The 26,034-nt window shown below is 38.2% G+C and overlaps 1 protein-coding gene and 2 pseudogenes across 1 annotated transcript; 2 read left to right on the forward strand and 1 right to left on the reverse strand.

Annotated features, from left to right (window-relative positions):
- The first annotated feature begins 214 nt into the window (after positions 1 to 214).
- LOC150029656 (uncharacterized) lies at positions 215 to 3,044 on the forward strand (annotated as a pseudogene).
- Positions 3,045 to 3,252: 208 nt separating this feature from the next.
- LOC137816052 (protein MAINTENANCE OF MERISTEMS-like) lies at positions 3,253 to 5,169 on the reverse strand (annotated as a pseudogene).
- Positions 5,170 to 9,386: 4,217 nt separating this feature from the next.
- On the forward strand, positions 9,387 to 12,548 carry LOC137814285 (uncharacterized). Its single transcript, XM_068616922.2, has 5 exons — positions 9,387 to 9,561; positions 11,069 to 11,183; positions 11,831 to 11,920; positions 12,007 to 12,105; positions 12,211 to 12,548. Exons 1-5 carry the CDS (start codon positions 9,494 to 9,496, stop codon positions 12,313 to 12,315), a joined length of 477 nt encoding a protein of 158 aa, XP_068473023.1. The 5' UTR covers positions 9,387 to 9,493; the 3' UTR covers positions 12,316 to 12,548.
- The last annotated feature ends 13,486 nt before the right edge of the window (positions 12,549 to 26,034 follow it).

Genomic DNA, 26,034 nt, shown 5'->3' on the forward strand with positions numbered 1-26,034 from the left:
TATCTAATCTGGAAGATACTATTTTACTTATGGATTACACTATCCGGAAGGGTAATTGAATGTTGTTTTTATTTTGCATACTTGTGTGAATTTATGAAAATTAGAATAAAATAGAAATTTATGTTTTATGAATGAAGGTGTAAGTATGGACATGGAGGTTGGATTGATTACAAAAAGATCGAATGAAGTATAAATGATATATATGGAAGAATTAATGAATTTTGTGCATCAACATGAATTAGTTGAAGAGGATTATGGTACTCATTTTACAACAGATGAGGTGAATAAAATTTCATTCTATTTATGTTTATTACTTTATAATTTGAAGAAGTGTTTTTGTAATATTGTTGGAATAACTTTGTGTAGGTTTTTCCTTCGCGAGAAGACTTACTTGAATGGGTCCGTAGGGTTGCTTATAGACTTGGTTTTGTTATTGTCATTATTAGGTCTGACATAGTAAATGGGAAGCAAGGGAGAAAAACATATGTCTTGTTAGGTTGTGAAAGGGGGGGGGGGGGGGGGGGGGTAGTTACAGAAAGTATAAGGATGGTTTGGAGGTTACTGTAATTGGTACTCGAAAATGTCAATGTCCCTTTAAATTGCGAGGTAAACCTATTGGAAAGGGTCAAGGTTGGGTACTTAAGGTAATATGTGGTACTCATAATCATGATTTGTATGATACATTAGTTGGTCATCCATATGTGGGCAGATTAAAAGCGAATGAACATTCCATGCTTGTTGATATGACTAAAAGAATGGTTAAACCGAGTAGCATACTACGTACTTTGAAGGAGAATAATGAGGATAATATGACAACAATAAAGCAAGTATACAATGCAAGATACTCATACAAGAGATCAGTTAGAGGACCACGAACTGAATTACAACAATTAATGATGTTGTTAGACCGTGACAACTATCTTCACTGGAGTACGTGTCATGAGTCTTCCAATATTGTTAGTGATATTTTTTGGACTCATCCTGATGTTGTGAAACTTTTGAATGCATTTAACATTGTATTCTTGATGGATAAGACTTACAAAACAAACAAGTATCGACTGCCTTTGCTTGAGATTGTTGGTGTGACTTGTACAGGTTTGTCCTTTTCTGCTGGTTTTGCATTCTTATCTAGCGAGAAGGAAAAGAAATTCATATGGGCACTACAAAAATTTAGAGGGTCACTTTTGACATCGCATGTGGGGCCTGAAGTCATTGTTTGTGATAGAGATCTTGCTTTGATGAATGCCATCAATATTGTGTTTCCTAAAGCAAGAAACCTTCTTTGTCGGTTTCATATCAATAAGAATGTTAAAACAAAGTGTAAAATGTTGGTTGATTCTGTCGAGGCTTGGGAAGTTGTGATGGATTCATGGAGGACTATCATTGATTGTACAGATATTGCTCAATTTGATGAGTTTGTTAAAAGTTTTGAAACTATTTGTTCACCGTGGCCATTACTTGTTGAATATGTGAAGAACACATGGATTATTCCGCACAAAGAAAAATTTGTAAAGTGTTGGACAGATTCATTAATGCATTTGAGAAATACAACATCAAACAGGTATATCAATGCCTTTACTTTGTTTAGAACATGTATAACGTCTAATTGTTTTATGTTTTATACTTATACAGGGTTGAATCAGCTCATTGGTCTTTGAAACGAATATTACAAAATAGCATGGGAGACTTGTGCTCATGTTGGGATGCTATCAAGTATGTTATTATACTTCAACATAACGAAATCAAGGCATCCTTTGAAATGAGTCTACATGTGATAGGACACACATTCAATGTGCAGTTGTACAAGATGTTGGTTGGCTTTGTATCTAAACATGCTTTGATTCTCATTGCTGAAGAGTTTGATCGGGTCAATGATGTGGGGTTTGATAGTGAATGTTGTGGATGTGTACTTAGACGGACTCACGGATTACCATGTGCTTGTCAATTAGCCGGATATGCTATGGGTGTCATTCCTCTTAATGAAGTTCATGTTATGTGGACGAGACTAAGCTTTTCAGATTTATCTAAATGTGATTCATCATCTGAGTTGTCAATTCAACAAGAATGGGATGTCATTCTATCCCGGTTCAAACAGGTTGACATGTGTGGCAAAGTGACAATTAAAAACAAGTTGTGTGAAATTTCCTACCTATACATGACAACATTATGTGCACCACTTAATGTAGTCAAGACAAAAGGATCCCAAAAGAGTCAAACAAACAAATTTCAGAGGTCTACAAAACGCATCCCTTCATATTTTGAGCATGTAGATCGCATCCATATTGTAAATGATAGCTCATCATCTTTGAAGACTCCTAAAGGAAATGTTAAGGTGACGGCCAACACCAATGCAATTCCCATGCTTAATCAATTTCATCCGAAATGTCACCCTTATATTTTGGATGTAATAGATGTTAAAGCAGATGGACATTGTGGGTTTCGTGCTATTGTCTCCTTGTTGGGGATGGGTGAAGAGTCATGGCCACTTATCATAATGGATTTATTCAAAGAAATATCTCAGTGGCGTGAAGAATACGCAACATTATTAGGTGGTCATCAACGGGTAGAACATATCAAGAGATCTCTACTAGTGGATGAGTTTCAGTGGTAAGTGTATATTCATAAGAGTCATGTGCATTGATTAATTGAACTTGTATGCTATCTAATTTCATTATTGTATTTTGCAGGCTAGTGTTGACAAATGGATGACAATACCGGATATGGGATACTTAATAGCAAGCAGATACAATATTATCTTAGTTTGTTTGTCTTTGAAACAAAATATTACTATTTTCCCATTACGTACTGCACCCCCTACCGATGTTGGTCTACACCAATTACTATGTATTGGTCATGTATATGATTCACACTTTGTGCAGGTAAAAATGATTTATGATTGTCTCATACCTACCGCTGACATTTTATGGTGTACACATTGTTACCCAGAGGCAAGGTTATGGTCATCATATTACGTTGGTAGGATGCAATCTTTTACCCAATTAATTAGTATTAGTCCGACATATGTGAACCTTGGAGACGATTGATGTAGACATAATTTATAATGTGGGGTTCTTATTCATAATTTATTACTTAACTTCTGATTCATAATTTATTACTTCATTTCCGATTCATAATGAATTCGTGTTTATGTCAGATAAAAATAAAATAGCAAACACTACAACATAAATTAATTAAACCATATTGTACACATACAAAGTTATTATTATTACAATCATGTAATAAAACAAAATATCAACGACGTCCACGAACATTACGTGATCGTCTAGTGTACACCGCCCCGTCATCTGTCACGATTCGGGCTAAATGCAGTGCTGCCTGTGTACTCTCATATGCGTTAGTGCCTTCAGTGACCTGACGACAATCTATCATGCGTTGGAGAATACTAACAATGCGCCTAAATATACCCTGCACCAACTTCAAAATAAATTAAACTTCTCAAATATATTGTTTAATCACATAACAATAAAAAAAATATTACCGAATGTGCACGCTCATCTTGAGACGAGAGACCTGCCTGCTCAGCATTTGGAATACGAAGGCGACGACATGGTACAACACTGGGTTGATCTCCAAGCTCACCTCTGCGAATGTATGGGTGTGACACCGTCCTGAACCAAGACATGTACTCAGGAACACATGTAGATGGACTAGAAGCAGCTATCAAACCTGTCACCAAGTGGTGATCAAATTGCAACCACCTTTGATCAATGACATGTGCACCAGGACTCTCAGTCGGCATCGGTGATGGTGGAATGCTCTGCTCGTAGCCAAATTGGAGCAACACACGCTCGGGCATATGTCTCTATGATAAGTTGCCCAATCGTAGGTAACCCGAGAATAAATAAATGGTCTCAAATGGCCTGCTCAATCTGTGGTCCTCATATGGAGTCCAGATGACGTCATCGTGTGTGAGCCCATCCAACTACACCCGCACATCACCAACCGCACAAATCTGATGAGCAACAATGTATCGTGTTGCCCGCGAATGTACCTCGTCATATGAGGGATTAATATCCCTTCTTCCCATGCCCGAGAAGTGCTCATAAATCCATGCCTGCATAATTCCATTATATTAATTATAAAATATTTAATACAAAAAATTATGGAATGTAACATGTGATTGCTAATTATTTGTATGGTTTCATACCTGAACAAGTGTCACATAACTGCCCAACTGCTTTGTGTTAAAGTAGGAGGCATCCTTCAACTGCTCATATAGATGTGCAAGTGCTGCTGCTCCCCATGCGTATCCACCGCACATACGAAGATTGTTGAATAACAACAAGTACGAAACAGATAGAGATGTGGCAATTTTATATGCAAAAATAGTGCATCCAACCACATGCAACAAGTAAGCTCTAGCAGCACACTCCCAAGCCTCTTGAGCGCAACATTCCGCATATATATCTCGAAGCCAACTCAATCGTACATGGACGCCTCGACACTGCCTCATCTCAGCCTTCCCACGAGCGTCATCCACCCGTAACAACTCAGTTAAAATAGTTGCAGCTCCGTTGTACTCTAAGGGCACATAAGTAGGGAATTGACCCAAAATGGGGAGGTGTAAAAGAGATGACACATCATCAAGTGTGATGGTCATCTCACCTATGGGAAGGTGGAAGGAGTTTGTCTCAGCATGCCACCTTTCAACAAAGGCTGAAATCAACCCCCTGTCCCCCACCTCATAGCTTATATTGCACAGACTAAATAATCCAGAATTTTGTATAAGAACTTCAATCTCAGCATGAGGCATCCCAAATTTACGTAATTTCCTACCGTGGGATACCAATTTAAGTTCTCCCCGATCCTAATACAAAATTTGTATATATTTAATATAATTAAATCAATTTAAACAATAATTAACAAAAACAATTTAATTGAAGGTTTTTTCGTTCTTACCTCACCATCCCAAAGCTTAACAGCAACATGGTCAGCAAAATTTACCAGCAAAGACATATCAGAAGGTCCTCCAGGAAACCCTTCTCCCTGGTCCATTTGCCTATCATCATGTAATTCTTGTTGATTGTCATTATCAATATTAACATCACCAATTCTTTCCTCCACAACACCTCGATCTCTTCTACGGACGAATGCCGTTGGTCTTGTTCGATCATGACCTTGAGATCCACCACCTCTTGTTTTAGCCATATCTGTCATAGGTGAACCATGGCACATAATCTAAAAAAAAGTTCTTCAACTGGAAACAAAATAAACTAAACAAGATTGCATAAGTGAAACTCCAAAAAAAAGTCACTTCCGGATTAGCTAATCTGAAATCCTAAAATTAATACTACCGGATTATCTAATCCGAAACCAACAATTAAAAAACACATACCAGATTATATAACTAATTAATCACTACTGAATTATTTAATCCGAAAACCTATGTAATCCGGAACTATTCAAAAAGACTACCAGATTATTTAATCCGAAAACCTATGTAATCCGGAACTATTCAAAAAGACTACCAGATTATTTAATCCGAAACCTATGTAATCCGGAACTATTCAAAAAGACTACCGGATTTGGAACTATTGAAAAAGACTACCGGATTATTAAATATGGAACCTAACTACACACTACCGGATTTAAAAATCTCTGTGATGCGGAACAAAACAATGTATGCTTTAAAACAATTCCTTTACAAAAAAATCTGGAACTAACCTTTTCTGTGTTGGATGAAGAGGCTCAATGCTTCAACAATGATTTGGAGTTACAATGGAAGTGAATGGTGACGAGGATGGGGGCTGCTGGGCGAGGATGGAGGTTGCTGGTTGATTGAAGAAAAGGAGGTGAATGAGAGGGGTGGGTGTCGCCGCGCCTTCTGCCGCTGCTGGTGAAACGAAGCAAAGAGATAAAACAAAGTGGGTTGGGGTAAAATTAGGTTTAGTTTTAAATTTTTAATATTATTTTACTGAGGGGCATAATAGTAAAATCACGTTTATTATGGGGGTGGCTGAAGAAGGGATAGAGGTGCAGGAAGAAGCACTCTATCAAACATTATAATATAAGCAATATTTTAGTTTGTACAAAGTATAAAATAATTTTTTTTACATCATTAAAATTTATAATAAGTATTTACTTAATATAAATTAATACTATAATTCAAATGTATGATAAAATATCTTTAAACATATTAATTATATTTGAAATTTATAATAAATATTTTTTATTGTATTTTTAGAGTTATTAGACTTTGATTTAGAAATAGAGATAAAAAGAGGAGATAGAGTATTGTAAGAAAATTAGTTGCACGAGTAAAAATAAAAGACATAGGTTCAAAAAGGTTGAGAATTATTTTTTAGTTAACTATAATGTGAGAAATGTACATTTATAGAAGAGGAAATATTAAGAATTTTAATTAAGAAAGTGATAATAAAAAAACATATTTTAATTTATAATACCGTGACAATATTATTAAGAGTTTCTCGGTTAATTAGAAGTTGTTGTTGATATAACTTTAACAATAATTTTGTATGTGTAATTTATTATTATTATCATTATTATATTATTTAATATATGATATATAGGTTAAAACGGAGAGTTAAATAACATAATTAAGTTTGAACTTTGATTTGAATTTGAGCTAAAATGGATTTTATATTAGAGTTAAAAACAAATAGAGAAATGTGCGAAAGTTGTCAATGGAAATATAAAAAGAAAAAAAAAAATCTACTCTTCTTTTTATTCTTCAAAATCATATTTTTATTCTACCTTTCCTCACATAATAAGTTTTAGTGTCATAATTTTCATATTTCGCTCAAACGATCTAATCCAACTTGAGTGAGATGGAAATTTAAGAGTAACCATTTGGTGTAAAGTTTCATCATTCAAGTGATCAATTAATTGTTTAAGTATGTTGTTCAAGCAACAAGTAAGCATTTGATAAGGAGAATGTCACATCAATATTCTTTTCACTTGGAGTATGATCACCTCAACGATCAATAAGTTGCTTAAATGAAAAGTATGTCGCTCAAGCGACTATCAAACATTTGAGCGATGAAGGAGGTATTGACCAACCCAGTTTCTTAATGTATACTGTTCAAACGATATGTCTCTTTATTGATATGCATGTTGTGATATACTTGTTATCTTTTAGAATGTTTTACATGTGCTTATAACTTGTGATGAATATTTTGAATTGTTACTTATGTTTAATCTTAAGGAGTATTCAAAATTTATTTTTAGTCAAATTTGAGAGCAAGTTTCTAAGGCGGAAAATTATGATGTAGAGTGTATTGAGTATCAAAACCTTCAAAGAATATTTAATTTTACTAATTCTCAAAAACATGTAAATAAGAATATTATAAGTCAAAAGTTAATGAAGACTTATTCACTGTTACTTTGATATTTTCATAGTAAGTTCAAGGAGATACTGTAACTTCTTATTAGCCACTCTACGTATTAATATTTTGATCTTATACGAGGTATTAGTGATGTACTTAATACTTAACTTTCATGAACTTGTTAAGTTTCAAATAAAATAAATAAGATTGAAAAATACAAAACTATTATTTTGATGGTATAATTTTATGAGAAAAAGTAAAAATATAATTATTTAAGTTCTCAACTATTTATATATTAATTGTTATGACAGTATCAATAACTTACTCTTATTAGGTATGTTGCATATTTGTGGCTGTGATAAGTGTGTTGATATCCAATTGCATATACACATTCCTAATTTTTTTTTAGTTTATAAAATATCTTTTTGAAATATTATATATTTATTTTTGTTCAAATATTATAAGTTCAATTATATATATATATATATATATATATATATATATATTAATTAGGACATTACAGTCAGTGTAAAAACTAATAAACTTACTCTAAGTAATAATTATTCAATAATAATATAAAACTATACAGTCTCTGTCTATTAATAATTCAAATATGTAAAAAAGTTTGTTTATTTGTTAAATGACCATTGCTAATAAGACAGTTTTGTTTCCGGTCAATATCTTACTTTTAAGTTTTTTTGTTATTATGTGCAATGATAATAATGAAACTTGAATAAAACTTCATCCTCAACCAACCTATTCGATTTCATCTTACCTTTGAGATAAAATATTATGTCACTATGATTACCACGCTCATTAATTATACTTGTTGCTTTATTTTATTTGTGATTTGTGATTCTCAATTGTTGTTTGGCTCCTGTTTTTTTTACTTCTAATTAAAGTTTTCTTTAAACAAAAACAAACACATATAAAGGTTTCTCTTAAATTTCCCCAAAACTTGTAATATTCCTTAAATTTGACATGGCTTTCTTCTCATTTACTAAACTTTGAGAAAATTTTATTTGATTCTAAAAGTAAACATTATGTGAAATTTAAGATCTATTGTGTGTGTAACTATTGTTTCTCTCTGAATAACATTTACAGAATAATGCAGCAAGTTATCTGAAACCGATAATCTATGTTAATTTCAATTGTGTGGAGAAAACATTGCAAGAAGTGTTTTTTTTTTTTTTAAAATTTTATTTTATGGTGTTGGTTTTAGTGACTTGTAGCCTTATTAAATAATATGATGACAATTTGTAATGTGTTTGTTTGTGTCTCGTTTATATTTGTCTTTCTGGGCTCTCCATTTGACTTTAAAATAGATTTCAAAAAGCACATTAAAATTTAAGAGACTAACAAAAAATAATATGATTTTTTCAAAATAAAATCAACTAAGTTCCTAATGCTGAGAACGAGCTGGAATAATCTATTATGGTTTAAGAGTAACATGTGATATTTGTAAGCAAACGTGGTTTCTGGACAGAATATCAATTATTTACTAATTATTAATCAATTACATGTTTTAATCTATTAAGAAAACACGTTACTCTTATTAGAATATTCGATTAAATATAAATAAATATTCAATTATTTGGTGGTTTTAAAACAAACTTGCTTTCAGAAATAATTGATTTTAAAACAATAAATTATATGTTTATCATTTGAACCCACAAAAGTAATTAATTATACACATAAACTAACAGTGAGTATTGTCATATAAAAAGCACTATGACATTTAATTTATAGTAATAAAAATTAGTTTCAGGATAGGATATGATGAAAAAGGAAAAACCAATTCAAATATGAAACTATAATCTAACGCACACGTTATCAATAAAACTAGTGATGATATTAATTACATTACAGGTAAGTGTAAACGTGTAGTTAGATCATTGACTAAAAAATGTGCTAATATCTTATTAGAAAGTCCTAAACCAGCTTTAAATTCGGATTATAAAGTGAATAAATTCGGCCCATTGGGCCATGTGTGTCATTAATTGAGCCCATGGCCGCCGAAAGAGTTGCCTAACGAGACCTTTGACTCTTTTCGCTAAAGACTATATTACCCCTAATCGACCCTTTTTTTCAATTTTGTCTTGGCTCGCTCTTTTCCCTTTCGTTCTCGCTCTGACCGGGAAAAGAAAAGAAAAGAAAACTTCTTTCTTTCTCTGTCTAAAATTTCGATGGCGTTCTCTTCGTTTCTCGGCAGAGTCCTCTTCGCCTCCGTTTTTATCCTCTCTGCTTACCAAGAGTTAGTTCATATTCCTCACTCATCCTTTCCTCGCACTTCGAATCATGCATGTTCGTTAATTTTTGTTATTGCAGCAATTTATTGGTTAAGATTATGCTTTTCAACTTCTGCCGTGTTGCTTGTTGTGGTAGTTTCTCTGTTTGGATCTGTTACGTTCAATTGACTCGTCAAAACGATTCTGCAGATCTGTGTTTCACACCGTTGAAGTGCATTCAACTGATATTTTTTTCGCTTTTAGATTTTCTTTTTTAATTCTTTTTGCAATTTTCTTGTTCGTCGTAGTGTCAGATTTGTTATAGGCGAGAGTCCATTTCCTTGGTATGGTAGTTAGATCTTCTCGCATCAATTGCATTTATTGCAATTGCTACCACTGTAGTGTAGTTGCTAGCTTTGATGATTGCCGGTGTGCTTAAAAAGTCGTTTTATTACATTAACGGTTTCGGGTTTTGTCTATCTAAGTTTGACCGTGTGTTGATCTTCAAGTTAGGAATTAAGAAGTAGTGTGGGCGCAGGGTCTTTTTGCTGGTTGTTGAATAATTTGTGTGGTTGTTTCACACGCACTCTCTCTCTCTCTCTCTCTTCGTTTATAATGTGTTATTTTGAAACTGGGAAATTATTCCGAAAAAAAAAAATGTTAGCCTTATATTATTAATGTTCGATGAAAGTCGGTCAATTTTCAGTTTTCATTAAAAGAACTCATCCCTGATTTTTATTAGTGCGTATTTAAATAAATTTCTCAATAAGCACTCATCGAAAATCAATATAAGATGAAACTTTTGTCGAAAGTAAAAAAATGTTTATACATAATTTAATTTGTAGCACTCCCTTTTGGCTTCTTCAAAAAGCTAATTTTAACATAGCATAAAATTATTTCAACTAATGATGAGATAAACTTAATTTATTTTACCATCTTATTTTCGATGCGTACGAGTATTTCTTAAGTTTGATCTAAACATGACATAAGTCCTTGAGCTAAAAATGACTATTTGTTGGGGGTCGGGGTATATTGGTATGTAAACATGTGGTCTTAGTTAACCCTCGATCCTATCCTGTTCCTTGCTTGTTGAGGGCTAGGTGATGATGATAATTCTCTTGTATCAAGTTATGGTTCCAACAGAGATTGCATGTCTTTGTTTTGGGGTTAAGGCATAGATTGAGGGAGACAAATCTATAACACACTATTACACTAACTGAATTTCTAATTGTCGTTGCTAGTGGACTATTACCTTCTGATTTAAGTGGAATAATGTGAATTATGCTCCTCTTTTCTTTTCTATCATTTCCCATGTTTAATTCTTATTTAGATTTGATTGTTTGCATTCATAAGAACCTGATTTATAGGATCATTTGTTATATTATTGGGCTAGTTGATAGTATTTCTTTTCAGTGTTCACTGTTTACATCTAATCAGACATTAGAAACTGATAATTCTTTCCATTTGTCATTTTGATTCTGGAAGCACATAGCAATCAATCTTTACTTGTTTTTATTTATTTGTTTTGTACAGATTTAATGCTTACGGGGTTGATGGCGGACCCGCAGCAAAAACACTAAGACCGAAGTTTGATGCATTTGCACATCAAGTACATTCTAGAGTTGGATTTCAACTTCCGGATATCGATGTTAGTTTCTGTCTCTTTTATTACATCATTTAAGGAAAGCATGATTAAAATACAACCAAACAGATGAACAAGTTCTTGGGTAGGAACAAAATAAGGACAAGGTGATTAAATTTAACGTGTGTGTGACATGGAGTTGAACGCTGCTTGTGAATGCGTGCATTTATCTATTATTAATTATACGTCTAATGTCTATTTAATGGTTGATAAAACATATACATTGGTATTTAATAGTGTTTTTATTGTAACTGCGTGTGTTTAAATAAAAGTACCATTTATAGTGAACAAAGAATTAACATGTCTAGGGATTCTCATTTTGGCTTTGCACTTACTACTGCTTGACTGCTTGCAGCACTTATCCAAAATTGGGTTCTCAGCAGGCAATAGGATTAAACAGAAAAATAGTTTAAAAAATTGGATAAATGTTCAAAAGAATGGTACAGGTGCAGGCAGGAGACGAGGAAGTTATGAAACATTGTAGTGGAAAATAATTGAGCTTTCTTGCATTGTTATAGCTGTCATGCATCTAGTGCATCCTTATATAGGCATGTTCCGTACTTCATTCAATCAACTGCTCCTTTTAGCATACATATAATGTTATTTTGTATGTAGCAGATGTATTTATATTATATGATTGATGCCATTAACAGATGAAGTTTTTAGTTGCCGGGGCTATTGCTCTCAAGGGCATTGGAGGGATTCTTTTCATACTTGGCAGCTCTTTTGGAGCTTCCCTTTTGGTTTGTAGCTTGACTTTAACCTATTAAATTGAAATTGGTTTTTCAAGTGCTCAATTTTCGAAGCCTTGGTTATTTTCTCCTTGTAGCTTTTGCATCAAATGATTACTACTCCGATACTGTATGATTTCTACAATTACGACAGCGAGGACAAGGAATTTATTCAACTTTTCATCAAATTTACTCAGGTAAGAGCAGTGCTCCTTCTTTTAGAAAGAAATTCATATGGAATGCTCAAACTAGAGCTGTATGCATGTATTGTTGCAATTTATCAAATATTGTACTCCTTGCAGAATATGGCCCTCTTCGGGGCTTTGTTGTTTTTCGTTGGGATGAAAAACTCCATTCCTAGAAGGCAACCTAAGAAAAAGGCGGCTCCCAAAACAAAAACCTATTAGTTGCAAGGAGTTCTTGGATTGTTCCTGGTTGCTCCAGGATTTGATTTAGGTGTTTGTTTCAGAACAAATACCCCCGCCCCCATGAGTATTCAGTGTACCATCCGTAACGGATTATATTTAATTTATAATTATTTATATATGTATGTTATTGTTTGGTTTGCTTGACATTAGGAACTATCTTTCCATAACTTGTATACGAGGAGGGAAAAAAAATATCAGAGCCTGTTCATTTAGACTTTGAGTGCCAATTTCGTTATCTAGCAGATTTGATCGAAAGGTAAAGTCTGAGGGTTGCTATTTTGAACTAAGCTTGATTTCTCCACCTTGGTACATGGATTTGTGTTTCTTGTTTTTTATTTTATTTCTTTGGTTCTCTTGGTTTGGTGAGGAGGTTTATCTTCATTTGAATTTTTCACCTGATATGGTTAAACATAGAGAAGACGAGGCACTACAAATTGATCGGATATCAAGGCTATGTTCAGATTGTTGGAAAAAAAGGGGTAATTTTTCCACTAAAATAGAACACTAACAGAGCTATCCGACAAATAATATTGAATACTATAACAAAAGAGAAAGTAACATAATACTAATAAATAGAGCGGAATAATAAAAGCGATAAAGAGGAAAAAACACACTAGAAAGTTGTTAACGAAGTTCGGCCAATTTAGCCTAATCTTCGAACACAACCTGCTTTTATTATTATGGGAGAAGATATTACAAATTGGGATATTTTATAGTGAAGGAGGAAAGGTTAATTTATAACCCTCAAACCTCCTTTCCAAACAATGATCCCATCGATGTGGGACTTGAGATTAAGCCAAAATCAACAAATCTCCACCTTGGCTTAATTTTAAGTTCCACCTAATACAAATCTTCTCAAAACATAATAAAAACAAACTTTGCAGTGCTTCAAATTTGTGCCTCCGGACGCCAACTTCAAATGTGCAAAATATTAACCTAGTCTAAACAATGTTCAAACTTGGCCTTTGTAAACCACCTTGATGAGCATATTTGCAGGATTCTCCGTAGTGTGAATCTTCTGGAGAACAATCTCCTCTTCTTCGAGAATCTCACGCACAAAGTGATAACGAACATCAATGTGCTTCGTTCGTGCATGAAAGACTTGATTCTTTGCTAAATGAATAACACTCTGACTGTTAGAATATAACTCAAGTTGTTTCTGACCAACTCCCAAGTCTTTAAGCAACCCATGAAGCCAAATTGCTTCCTTCACAGCTTCTGTAATCGCCATATACTCTGCCTTTGTCGTAGACAAAGCCACCGTAGACTGCAAGGTAGACTTCCAACTAACTGGCGTTTTTGCTAAAGTGAACAAATAGCTAGTTGTAGACCGTTGCTTATCCAAATCACCTGCATAATCAGAATCACAATATCCAACTATGCATTGATCAAGTGATTCATCTTGCTCAAATGCCAATCTAACATCTAAGGTATTTTGGAGGTACCGTAGAATCCATCTCACAGCTTGCCAATGACCCTAGCTCGGATCATGCATGTACCTGTTAACAACACTCACAGCCTGTGAAATATCTGGTCTCGTATACACCATTGCATACATCAAGCTTTCAACTGCATTTGCATATGGGACTTTTGCCATGTATTCTCGTTCTTCATCAGTCGTCGGAGATAAACGGCTACTCAATTTCAAATGAGGAGCAAGTGGGGTACTTGCAAGTTTTGTATCTTCGTGTATACCAAAACGTTGTAGTACCTTCTGCAAATACTGCTTCTGTGACAACCAAAGTTTTCCCCTCTCTCTGTCCCTATTTATCTCCATGCCGAGAATCTTCTTGGCTTCCCCCAAATCCTTCATCTCGAACTCTTTACTCAACTGAGCCTTTAACCTGTCAATCTCAACTTGGCTCTTTGCTGCAATCAGCATATCATCAACATATAAGAGTAAGTAAATGTAGGAACCATCTTGAATTTTGCGCAAATACACACAATGATCATATTTGCTTCTCTTGTACTTCTGATCCTTCATGAACTTATCAAATCGTTGTACCACTGTCTCGGAGATTGTTTCAGTCCGTACAACGATTTGCTAAGTTTACAAACCCAAACTTCTTTACCAGCAACCTTGTATCCTTATGGTTGAGTCATATAGATTTCCTCCTCAAATCACCGTGTAGGAATATGGTCTTTACATCAAGTTGAGCTAGCTCCAAATTCAACTGTGCTACCAAGGCCAACAAAATTCGAATGGAAGAATGTTTAACAACTGGAGAAAATACCTCATTATAATCAATTCCCTCCCTCTGAGCAAAGACTTTAGCAACCAACCTTGCCTTGTAGCGAACATCTTCTTTATTAGGAAATCTTTCTTTGCAAATACCCGTTTGCACCCAATTGCTTTCTTACCTTTTGGTAATTGTGCCAGCTTCCACGTCTTGTTCTTCTTCAAAGACTCCATCTCCTCTTCCATCGCACCTGCCCAATTACCACTCTCTGAACTCAAAATGGCTTTTGGGTAAGTAGATGGAATGTCACCAACAACTGGAAGGGCATAGGCAACCATATCCATGAAACGAGCAGACTTCTGAATATCTCGTCTCTGTCTTCTAATTGCAATTGGTGCTGATTGCTGTTGAGATTCTTGGGTAGGAACCACTTCCTCATCTGACTCTTCTTCTGCCATAGTAGAGTCACTTGTGGTATTTCGTGTTGGGATCACCACTGTCTGCTCAAACTCCACCTGCTTCCGGGCACACTCCACCTATTGCGGAGTACTATCAACTCCTTCTGGATTTACCTTCTTTAACATGACAAATTCATCAAAGGTAACATCTCTGCTGATAATCGTCTTCTTTGCCTCTAGACACCACAAACGGTATCCCTTCACTCCAGGACTAAAACCTATGAAAAGAGCCTTATTTGCCTCTAACGGGGTTTTGCCATCTATAGCAGATGATGACAAACGATTGACGAGATGTTGAGCGTATGTCACAGCCTCAGCCCAAAACTCTTTGTCTAACTCAGCATTAGACAACATACAACGAACTTTCTCCACAAGTGTCTTGTTCATACGCTCCGACACCCCATTATGTTGTAGTGTTTTTCTAACAGTGAAGTGCTGAACTATGCCACAATCTTGACATACATTCAGGAACAGATCACTCTTGTATTCTCCTCCATTGTCTATTCAGAGAACCTTAATCTTCCTTCCTGTCTAGTTTTCAACTTGAGCTTTCCACTTAAGGAAAATTTTAAGCACATCATTTTTGTTCTTCACAGTAAACACCCAAACTCTCCTGGAAAAATCATCCACAAAAGTGACAAAATAATGCCTACCTCTGATTGACGGAGTCTTGGCAGGTCCCCACACATCTGAATGCACATAATCCAGAATACCCTTGGTATTGTGAATTGCAGTGCCAAACTTCACTCTTCGTTGTTTTCCCAGAATACAATGCTCACAAAATTCAAGTTTGCAAGCCTTCATACCTTTCAACAATCCCTGCTTGGTAAGAATTTGCAAGGATTTCTCTCCAGCATGTCTCAACCTCATATGCCACAACTTCGTTGCCTCGTCATCCTTCTTAGTGCTAGAAGTTGATGCCGCTACTATCCCCACCACTGTACTACCTTGATAGTAATATAGATTGTTCTTCCTCATGCCTTTCAACATCACCAGTGCTCCTGAAGTTGCTTTAAGAATTCATCTAGCATCGTCACAACTAGGCCTTTAGATTCTAAAGCCCCCAATGAGATGAGATTCTTCTTCAACTTTGGCACGTACTGTACATCCCGCAAAATTCTGGTGGATCCATCATGATTCCGCAGCTTGATTGAACCTATTCCAATTGTCTTACATGGATTATCATTACCCATGTAAACAACCCCACCATCAAGTTCTTGAAATTCAAAGAACCATTCCCGAATGTGACACATATGATAGGTACAACCTGAATCCAATATCCACTCATCTGGATACGATGATGCTGAAAGCGAGACAATTAAAGAGATATCTGATTCCACATCACTTTTGCATTCTGCAACATTTGCATCTTGCGAAACCTTCCCTTTCTTCTACAATTTTGGACAGTCTTTCTTCCAGTGTCCTTTCTCATGACAGAAAACACACTCATCTTTGGCAACGACTCAACCTTTAGACTTAGACCTCCCTCTTCTCCCCTTTGTCTGGCTTTGTTGGCGACCTCTTGCCACCAATGCTTCTTCTGATGTCGTTGATTTGGTTTTCATCTTATCCTACTTTCTCAATTCATGACTATATAAAGCAGAACAAACTGCATCTAACGACACATTCTCCTTCCTGTGAAGGAGCGTAGTCTCCAAATGTTCAAATTCACCAGGAAGAGATGATAACAACATCAAAACCAAATCCTCATCCTCAAACTTCACATCTAAATTCAACAGGTCTGCTACTAATTGATTAAACATAGTGATGTGTGCATTCATAATAGTACCTTGTTGGTAGTCAAATCGGAACAACCTTTTCTTCATCAGGAGCTTGTTCTGACCACTCTTCTTTAGAAACTTGTCCTCCATTGCCTTCCACAGTTTGTGTGCAGAAGTATCATTTTTTACAACATACTTTTGCTCTTTGGACAAACAATATCGAATAGTTTCGCATGCCAACCAGTTGATGATGCTCCAGTCTTTCTCCTTTACCTCTTCTGGTTTCTCTTCTTCAATAGCAATATCAAGACCCTGCTGAAAAAGAGAGTCCAAGACCTCTCCTTGCCACATGCCAAAATGTCCAGTGCCATCAAATATTTCCACCGCCAATTTCAAAGTGGACACCGGGAACCTCGACCATGATGACGAGGAGTTCGACACTCTGGATACATCCTTCGCTTCTTCTTCTTGATTTGCCATTACAAGCTCAAAATATAGTATTCAATATTACAAACAATTTCAAACAATCCAAGGGTGAACCTTCGGCTCTTGATACCACTTGTTGAAAAAAACGGGTAATTTCCCCACTAAAATATAACACTAACAGAGTTACCTGACAAATAATATTGAATACTATAACAAAAGAGAAAGCAACATAATACTAATAAATAGAACGGAATAATAAAAGAGATAAAGAGGAAAAAACACACCAGAAAATTGTTAACGGATTCAGCCAATTTAGCCTAATCTCCGAGCACAGCTGAAACAACCCGCTTTTATTATTATGGGAGAAGATATTACAAATTGTGATATTTTATAGTGAAGGAGGAAAGGTTAATTTATAATCCTTAAACCTCCTTCCCAAACAATGAACCCACCGATGTGGGACTTGAGATTAAACCAAAATCAACACAGATAAACTTTTCAATAATAGAAAATAAAATGTATTTAGAGAAGTTTATTTAAACAGAACTTAAGTTTTCGTTGTATCTATTTCATGCTTCGAATAAGAGTTATTCTCACTGGGATTCTTATGGGAAATCAAATATAGTAATTGCCAATCATCTCGGTTTGGTATTGATTAGAGAATTTATTGACAGCTCACAAGACAACTAGTTTTGTAGTAATCTTCAATTTTTCTTCCTACTGTCGATTAGTTTACGAAATTCCAACTTGTTTGTGTCAAAATACCCACCAACTATGTTCTACTTATACCTTCCTTAACGATCCCTAGGAACAACTATCCACCACATTACCATAGTCTTCATAGATTGTTCCAAGGACCATATTCCTTTGGTCGTAACAGCTGCATACACCAGATTAAAGAACTCCTTTTCATTGCTCATTGCAAATAACAAATGAATCTATATTTTTGTACCCCATCCCTTCCCATTTGCCCATCTAAGAATAACTTTTAATACAAATAAAGGGGTTCAAAATCATATTTGAGAAGGAAAAATTAAAGCACAACTTCTTATACTTCAGACGTCAATTTTACCTTACTTAAAAACAATTCTATTCCTTTGGTCCCAGATGCTACAAACTTTAGCTGTTCAAACACATTTCCACACAAGATTTTGTTTGGAGTTAACATGATCCAAAGAGAATCTCTCAAAGTGGCATCTTAGATCCTTATATTGAACAAAAATAATTTCAATCCATTTGTAACAGTGACTCCAAACCATATAAAGCATACTTACATTCCAAGAATAAATGTTGAGATGATTCGTCTGTTTCTTGACATAGGGGACAAGAAAGAGTGCTAACTAGAACACCCCTCCTAACTAGGTTCACTATGCTTTAATGACGAAAATGAAGGTTGATGAGCGACGAAAAGGGGAAATGGAAAGATATTCTGGACTCTAAATATATAGCGGAATCTGGTATTAGCCATGTTTGGTTGAATAATCAATCTTGGTGGTGGAGAGACTTAGCTAAAGTGATGGATTTGTGTCTCCTTTCTTGCGGTTTTTGTTGATGAATGCGGAAGCTCCATGGATTGTTGGTGGAACAAGGCTCTCCTAAGAGTGATGTTAGCCTTGGAGGTGCATGAGAAGTATGTGTCCATTCTAACAGTATGAAGAGTAGGAGTGGTGAGGCCAACTCCCTTTGTAGGTGATGGTTGAAGATTAAAAGCCTATTCCTAAGAGAGTTTAGGCAAAGAGTGAGAATGACACAATTTTGGCAGCATTTCACTATTCAATTAATCTTGAATTTACATGACCCAAACTCCTCTATATATAACAAGAGTGGGCTGAAAATGAAAAGAGAATTGGAGGAAATTCAAATGTTGGCACATGGGAAGGTGGCTCATAAATTCAGCACATGTGAGGTAGGTTCTAGAATTCTTCCATGTGCTAGGAGTTCTAGAACCTTACGCTCCACTTAGGCTAAATGTGGGTTGGACCTAAGTTTAACTAGGAGTAGGAAACTCTAATTAAACTCAGGTTAGCATTTTAGATACCACTTTGCATGTTTCAACAAAAATACAAAAGAATTAAACTACGCTACTTTTGACAAAAAATGTAAAAACTATTCTACACTAGAGTTTATGACATGTAGAATGCGTCCTCTTGACCCCTCTTTGACCATAACTCTAGTGGTTGCCTCAATTTGACATATTGGTGACCTTTAAATGGATTGGTGCTGGGGCCTCTTCCATCATAAAGTATGCAGGAAGGGTGATGGTGAAGGTTGGTTTCAAAAAGCTATAGTATGGAAAGTCAGATTTGGGGACTTAGTATGATTTTGGGAGGATTCCTGGGTTGACAACAATAATCTCAAGGGTTTATATCCTAGATTATATTCTCTGTCTTTGAATCAAGGGATGATGGTGGGTGAGACTGGTTTTTGGGATGATTATGGGTGACATTGTCATTTAAAATGGAGGAGGGAGAGGTTCCAATGGAAGTCGGTTTTGGAGGAAGAATTATTAACAATCTTGTCTAGGGTTGTTCTGTACAATGACTCCAAGGATTATATTGCATGGAGAGGGGATTTCAAGGGGTTTTTTTTTTTTCTGTGAAATCAACATATGCCCTTTTGGTCAACCAAGGCATCAAATCAAGTAATGGTGTATTTAGTCTACTATGGAAGACCACGACGTTGCCAAAAGTTCTAATCACTACCTGGAGAATCCTTCTAGACAGAATACCAACTAGTCTTTATGCACTTTTTGTAACCAATCAGAATAATCCTCCCTACATTTGTTCTTGGATTGTGTTTATGCACACTGTGTTTGGATTCTTTGCTTCAGATGGATAGGCATTTTGGGAGCCCAAAATAAGGATATTTGTAGTCACTTTGTGAAATTCCATTTAGTTCATATGTTCAAGAAACAGAATCAAGTGTGGAAGGGAGTGTGGGTGGCGATTGTATGTTGTATTTGGGAGCACAGGAATAATGTGATCTTTAGACAAAGGGTTCTTGATTCTGAGGAAATCTTCCAAGCGGTTCAACTTCTTTCTTGGTTATGGTTGACAGGGAAGGCTCTTTTTCATATTCTTTCCCCAATTGGCACCTGAATCCTAATCAGTGCCTCCTCTGTGTTCGCTGAGTAAGACAGTAAAATAGAGTGAGGGGGGATGAAGCCTTAGACCCATTATGGTCTGTCATGTTGGTCCGTTCTGGTTTATAAGGGAACAATTCTCTCTTGGATTATGCAGGTGTTTAAGTGGGTCGAGCTAATAACTTTCACTTTTTCTAATGGGAAACTATATGTGGAGGCAGGGTTGTTTCTATATTGTGGATTGTATAGTCGTGGGATGCACTGGTTTGTGGCTGGTCTGATGCAGATTCATCCATGTTATAAGAAGCTAAGTAGTTTAGCAGGTAACTACAGGGAAGTTGTGGAAGATGTGTAGTAATTGATTGTGAAGTTGTTTGGAAGTATAAAGGGTGTAGTAACTATGTATCTATGAAGACTAGCAAGCTTATGAATGGGTTTAAGCATTCAAGGATGATCATACATTGTTCAATGGACTACAATTATTCTTGGTCTGTCTCATATTACAAGGGGTATCTCATACTCCATTATAGAAACCCAAAGAAGTGGTTATGACAATGCAGATTCATGCAGGTTTTGTGGAGAATTAGAAACACTTTTCACTTTATAACATGATTTTAATGTCTGTTTATGAAGGAGTTCTGGGAGGTCCTATGAATGCCTTGGCAGCATCTGTCAACACAAACTTCATGCTGGAATTTTACATTCTATATGGGTGATGCAAGCTGGTGGAGGTGTTGCTACCACAATTTGGACTAAGGCAACACTAATGTTAATACTTCGGCTTTTTGGTGCAATCTGGTGTGGTGTTTTGGTGTTGCCAAGGGGTGTATTGTTGCACACAGTTTTGTTTCTTTCTTAATGCAGGTTATCATGTTATATAGGAAGCAAATGAAGGGTGATGTGAGTAAAGGTAGCCAAATAGCCAATCTGCTCGATCAATAGCCCATTCAGTCCCTCCAAGATGATGCCAGCTCCACTGCCTTGTTGGTTAGAGGACACATCTACAGAGAGCACCCATCGGAAGTTGGCTTCTTCTTGGTGTGCATCTGCCGAGGAGAGCTCTACCACGAAATCAACATAAACTTGGCCTTTGATAGGGCGTCTGGGCTCGTACTGGACATCGAACTCTGATAGTTCTACTGCCCAACGTTCCATTCTTCACGCCACGTCCGGCTTTTGTAAGACCTTGCGAATGGGCAAGTCTGTCATCACCACTACAGTAAAGCTTTGAAAGTAGTGGCGAAGTCTACTTGCTGAGAACACTGCTATCAGAGCCGCCTTCTCTAGGGCCTGATATCTCACCTCAGGCCCTTGCAATACTTTGTTCACAAAGTATATATTGACTTCTGCACTTGGTCCTGTTCCAGCACGAGGACCGTACTGATCGCCAGTTCTGTAATTGTGAAGTACAAACGAAGCGGAATACCCAGTTGCGGCTTGCACAACACTGGGGGACCGGCCAGGTACTCCTTCAGCTTGAGGAACGCCTCTTCACACTCCCTGGTCCAGATGAACATGTTGTTCCTCCTCAAACACTGGAAGTAAGGGTAACCTTTGTCCTCCCCAGCTGATTTGAATCTAGACAGAGCGGCCATCCGCCCTGTCAACTGCTGCACCTCCTTCACTGAGATCGGGCTCCTCATTGCGAGGATTGCAACGCACTTCTCAGGGTTCGTCTCTATCCCACGCTCGGTGAGTATGAAGCCCAAGAACTTACCCGCTTCCACCTCGAACACACACTTCTCGGGGTTCAGCTTCGATCTATATTTAGTTATTGTGGTAAATAGCTCTTTTAAATCAGCAACGTGTTGATCCTTCACCTGCGAGGTCACCACCATGTCATCCACATAGGCCTGCACATTTCACCCTATCATGGGCGCAAACACTCTGTCCATCAGCCTCCGGTAGGTGGCACCTGCATTTTTCAGCCCAAAGGACATCACTGTGTAACAATAGCAAGATAGCTCTATCATGAACGTCGTCTTGCATTTGTCCCTCGAATGCATCTTGATCTGGTTATACCCAGAAAAAGAATCTAGGAAGCTGAGCAACCTGCAACCCGAGGCGCTATCTACCAAAGCATCAATGCTTGTTAGGGGATATGAGTCCTTCAGACAAGCCTTATTGAGGTCCCTGAAGTCTATGCACATCCTTCCCGTTGGCCTTCTTCACCAGGACCATGTTTGTCAGCCACTCGGAGTACTGGATCTCCCTTATGTGGTCGACACTCAACAACTTCTGCGTCTCTTCTTTGATGACCTGTTTCCTCTCCTCGTTGAACTTTCTTCTTCTTTGGCGATCAGGTCGGACCTAGGGGTTCATTGTGAGGCGATGGCATAGGATGTTAGGGTCTATCCCAGGCATGTCCGAAGTGATCCATGCGAAGGTATCCAGGTGTCGTGCTATAACCTCGACAATCTGGTCCTACGCCGCTTGGCCTAGAGACTTACCAAGTTTGGAAATTTTGCCACCAATCTCCCTCTCCGGGATGTCGCCAGCTGCTTCGAGTTGTCTTTCTCGGGCAATCTCTGCGTGGGCGACCCCTTATTCACTTGGGGCCTGGGTAGTGACAGTGAACACCCCTCTCTTTGTCTTGAGGCTATTCTTGTAGCATCTCTTAGCCTCCTTCTGATCTGACTTGATGGTAATCACTGTTCCCCCAAATCAGGCAGCTTCATCTTCATGTGCCTTGTCGATGCTACCGCCCTCAACCTGTTCAGTGCAGGTCTACCCAACAGTATGTTGTAAGCTGAGGGAGCGTTAACAACAAGGTACCTGATGTTCTCTGTGCAGGAGGCAACACCATCTATGAGGGTGGTTCTCAACTCTAGGTGCCCACGCACTTCCACCTAGTCTCCAACAAAATCATACAAACAACCAGAGGCCTCAGTTGGTCAGGAGACAACTGTAACTTGTTGAAAGTCGACCAGAACATCACGTCTGCCGAACTTCCCTGGTCCTCTAGGACACGATGCACCTTCTTCACTGCGGTCACTACCGAGATTACCACTGCGTCATTGTCATGAGGGACAATATCTCGGAGGTCAACCTTGGTGAAGACGAGGTCGACGTCAAGGGTCTGGTTTGCCTCTTGTGCCTCTACCGTCATCACCGCTCGTACGTACTTCTTCCGCTGAGAAGTGGTGCATCCCCCACCCGAGAAACCCCTCAAAATGGTGTGAATCTCGCCATGAACGAGCATCTCGTGCCCCTAATCACCTCCTGGTGTTGGCAACGTCTGGCCTCCCTATGACTCTAGCAAGTAGTCCTTCAGGAAGACATTCTTCACCAGTTCATCCAACTGGTGTTCGAGTGCCAAACAGTTGCGTATGGGTGGCCAAACGCTTGGAGGAACTCGCACCAAGCGTTCTTGTTAGGCCCCAACCTCTTGTCAGTCTTTGCGAGCATCTTCAGTATCTCCGTTATGTTGGGGACAATGATGAGCTCCTGAAATTTCACTAGGAAGTTGTGCCTTAGTGGCACGTCCTCCCTCATGCGTCCCCTAGTTTGGGATTTTCTGGGCTCGTAGGGCTGCTGCTTTGTTGGGGCTTTCTTCTCCGTCGTTGCCTCATGTACCCTCATGGGCTGAGGTCGACTTGGCCCTCGCAGGCGGGTGAGGACAACACAATCGCGCTTCTTAGTGAGTTCCCCTTCTGCGACGATAAAAGCCACCGCTCGACGCCTGATCTCAACGAAAGTCTTGGGGCGGCTCCGGATGAGTGACTCACTTAAGGGTTCCGACATGATTCCCTTTCTAAAGGCGTGCATCATTATATCCTCATCCTTGGTGTGCAGCCTTGCCACTTGTGGCCCGAATCTGTTGAGGTAGTCCTTCAAGGACTCCCCTTGGTATTGTCTTACGTCAAAGAGATTGTAAGAGACTGGTGGGAGAGCCCGATTGGCTATGTATTGCTCCTTGAACAGCTTAAAAACTGCGCGAACGATGTCACATGCCCTTCAGAGAGGCTGATGAACCAATCTAGTGTCGTGTCTGCCAACGTGCTCATGAACAGCTTGCAATGCACCGCGTCAAAGTCCCCAACCAACATCATCTGTGTGTGGAAGGCCTTGAGATAAGCATCTGGGTCCTCTACACCTGTAAAGGTAGCTTTAGGACCCACAAACGTGGCTGGTATCACGGCGTCCATGATCGGTTGTGAAAACGGCATTGGGAAAGTCCTGGGTGGTATGACCGGTTCTTGCTCTTCCACCTCACGTTCCCCTGCCAGGTTCTGCAAGTTCCTGCGCAATTCCTCGTTGGTCCTGCGCAGTTCTTCGTTTCTCGCTTGCAACGCAACCAGATCAATCTGCTCTTGATGCCGCCACCGTTTCCTAAAGGGCGCGCATCATCTCCATGATTTGTTGCATGGTGATGCTCTCGCCTCCATTTGGTGCGACGGATCCTTGCCTCGTGTTTCTCATCTTGATGGATCTTTGCTCTATGCTTGCGAATGGACAAAGTTTTTAATCGTGCCCCACGGTGGACGTCAAATGTTCCTGCCAGTTGACTCGATTGCCTTCATGTCCCTAACGACACTCACACGCCTAATTCTCTCTATACTGGCTCGTGCCTTCCTTTGATCGAAACACCTTGCACCTGCAAAGACAAAGGGGAGCCCTAAAGGTCGTTTGCACTTCGACGCTCAAGTCAATACTAGGGTTAGGAAACACCAAAACTCTTAATCGTAAACACTCAGTGTAAAACTGTGTATCGTGTAAAACTTGCCTACCTTGTGAGGTTTCTTACTACCCTTTATATAGTCTAGGGTTTCCGTTGTTTCCACTACCCGCATTTATGATTTCTGAGGGTATGTCTTAGCGCCGCTATCACCCAATCTTAGGGTAATCTAGCGTGTAAGACTCCCTTACTGAAGGGCAACCTCTGACGGAATGGCCACCGGGATACCAACTCGTGCACCTAATTTCTGGGGCCATCTGTCTCGAGGGTGCCCTAGTTGTTCACGTGCCATGCATGCAGCCTACCCCTGGAACGCAACCCTAATGGGCCTTAGCGCTTCCAGCAGCTCTTTACTTGTGTCACGCCTGAATGCGCTATTCACACCACGCACATGAGCTCCCTGTGACCTAGGACTCTGCCCTTCTCTTTGGATGATTTACTGATAACTGGTGTGATTTCTGGGATCCACCTCTCGTGGTCCAGCTCCGCTATTTGAATCACCGAGGCCCAATGTCACATCGCCCTCACTCTGTTGCCGAGGACACATCAACACCTCCTAGTGATCGATGTCTGACAACTCTTCGGCATCTTGGCTCGCGTCGCTTGCAAGACACTGGCCATGCTGCTTGTGGGACCCAGCTTACGTGGCCCACCATTACTAGTAGTTAGCGATGTCCGAGGACTGGTCGGTACAATTGGTAAGGATCCAATGTTTGGCTCATGGAACCCTGCAAAAGCCATACCAATGACCTAGTCAGAAGGGCATGTGTGGACAACAAAGATTGCTATACCTATTGGAAAATTCCAGGTCAAAATCATCTTGTAACTAGTTTAAGATTGTTGAGTTAAGTGGTGGGTCACTTAACTTTGCTTTGCTTGTTGAATGCTTAAACTAGGAGTATTTTTTGTATAAGGGTTGGGACACTCCTAAAGTGTCTCATTTTAATTCTATTAATTCATTGCTGATAAAAAAAAAGGTTCACTCTTGTTGGTAATTTATTCAGCAAAGCCTACCAGCCTGTAGTTAGGAAATTCAGAAAGATTTTAGACATCCAAAGATGTTTAAAGAGCAAGGACACATTGTTGTTGCCAAGGGTGCTTTTTGAGACACAATCATATGCATATTTGACTGAGAATTCCTCACCCTCCCACA

Source organism: Phaseolus vulgaris, chromosome 1, assembly GCF_051622355.1.
Source record: "Phaseolus vulgaris cultivar YP4 chromosome 1, ASM5162235v1, whole genome shotgun sequence".
NCBI classification, from domain to species: Eukaryota; Viridiplantae; Streptophyta; class Magnoliopsida; order Fabales; family Fabaceae; genus Phaseolus; species Phaseolus vulgaris.

Excerpts from the sequence above, each read along its gene's own strand:
- LOC137814285 (XM_068616922.2), top strand. The coding sequence starts at position 9,494 with ATGGCGTTCTCTTCGTTTCTCGGCAGAGTCCTCTTCGCCTCCGTTTTT. Across the intron at positions 9,562-11,068 it reads ATCCTCTCTGCTTACCAAGA|ATTTAATGCTTACGGGGTTG; the intron begins GTTAGTTCATAT and ends TGTTTTGTACAG. Across the intron at positions 11,921-12,006 it reads CTTTTGGAGCTTCCCTTTTG|CTTTTGCATCAAATGATTAC; the intron begins GTTTGTAGCTTG and ends TTCTCCTTGTAG.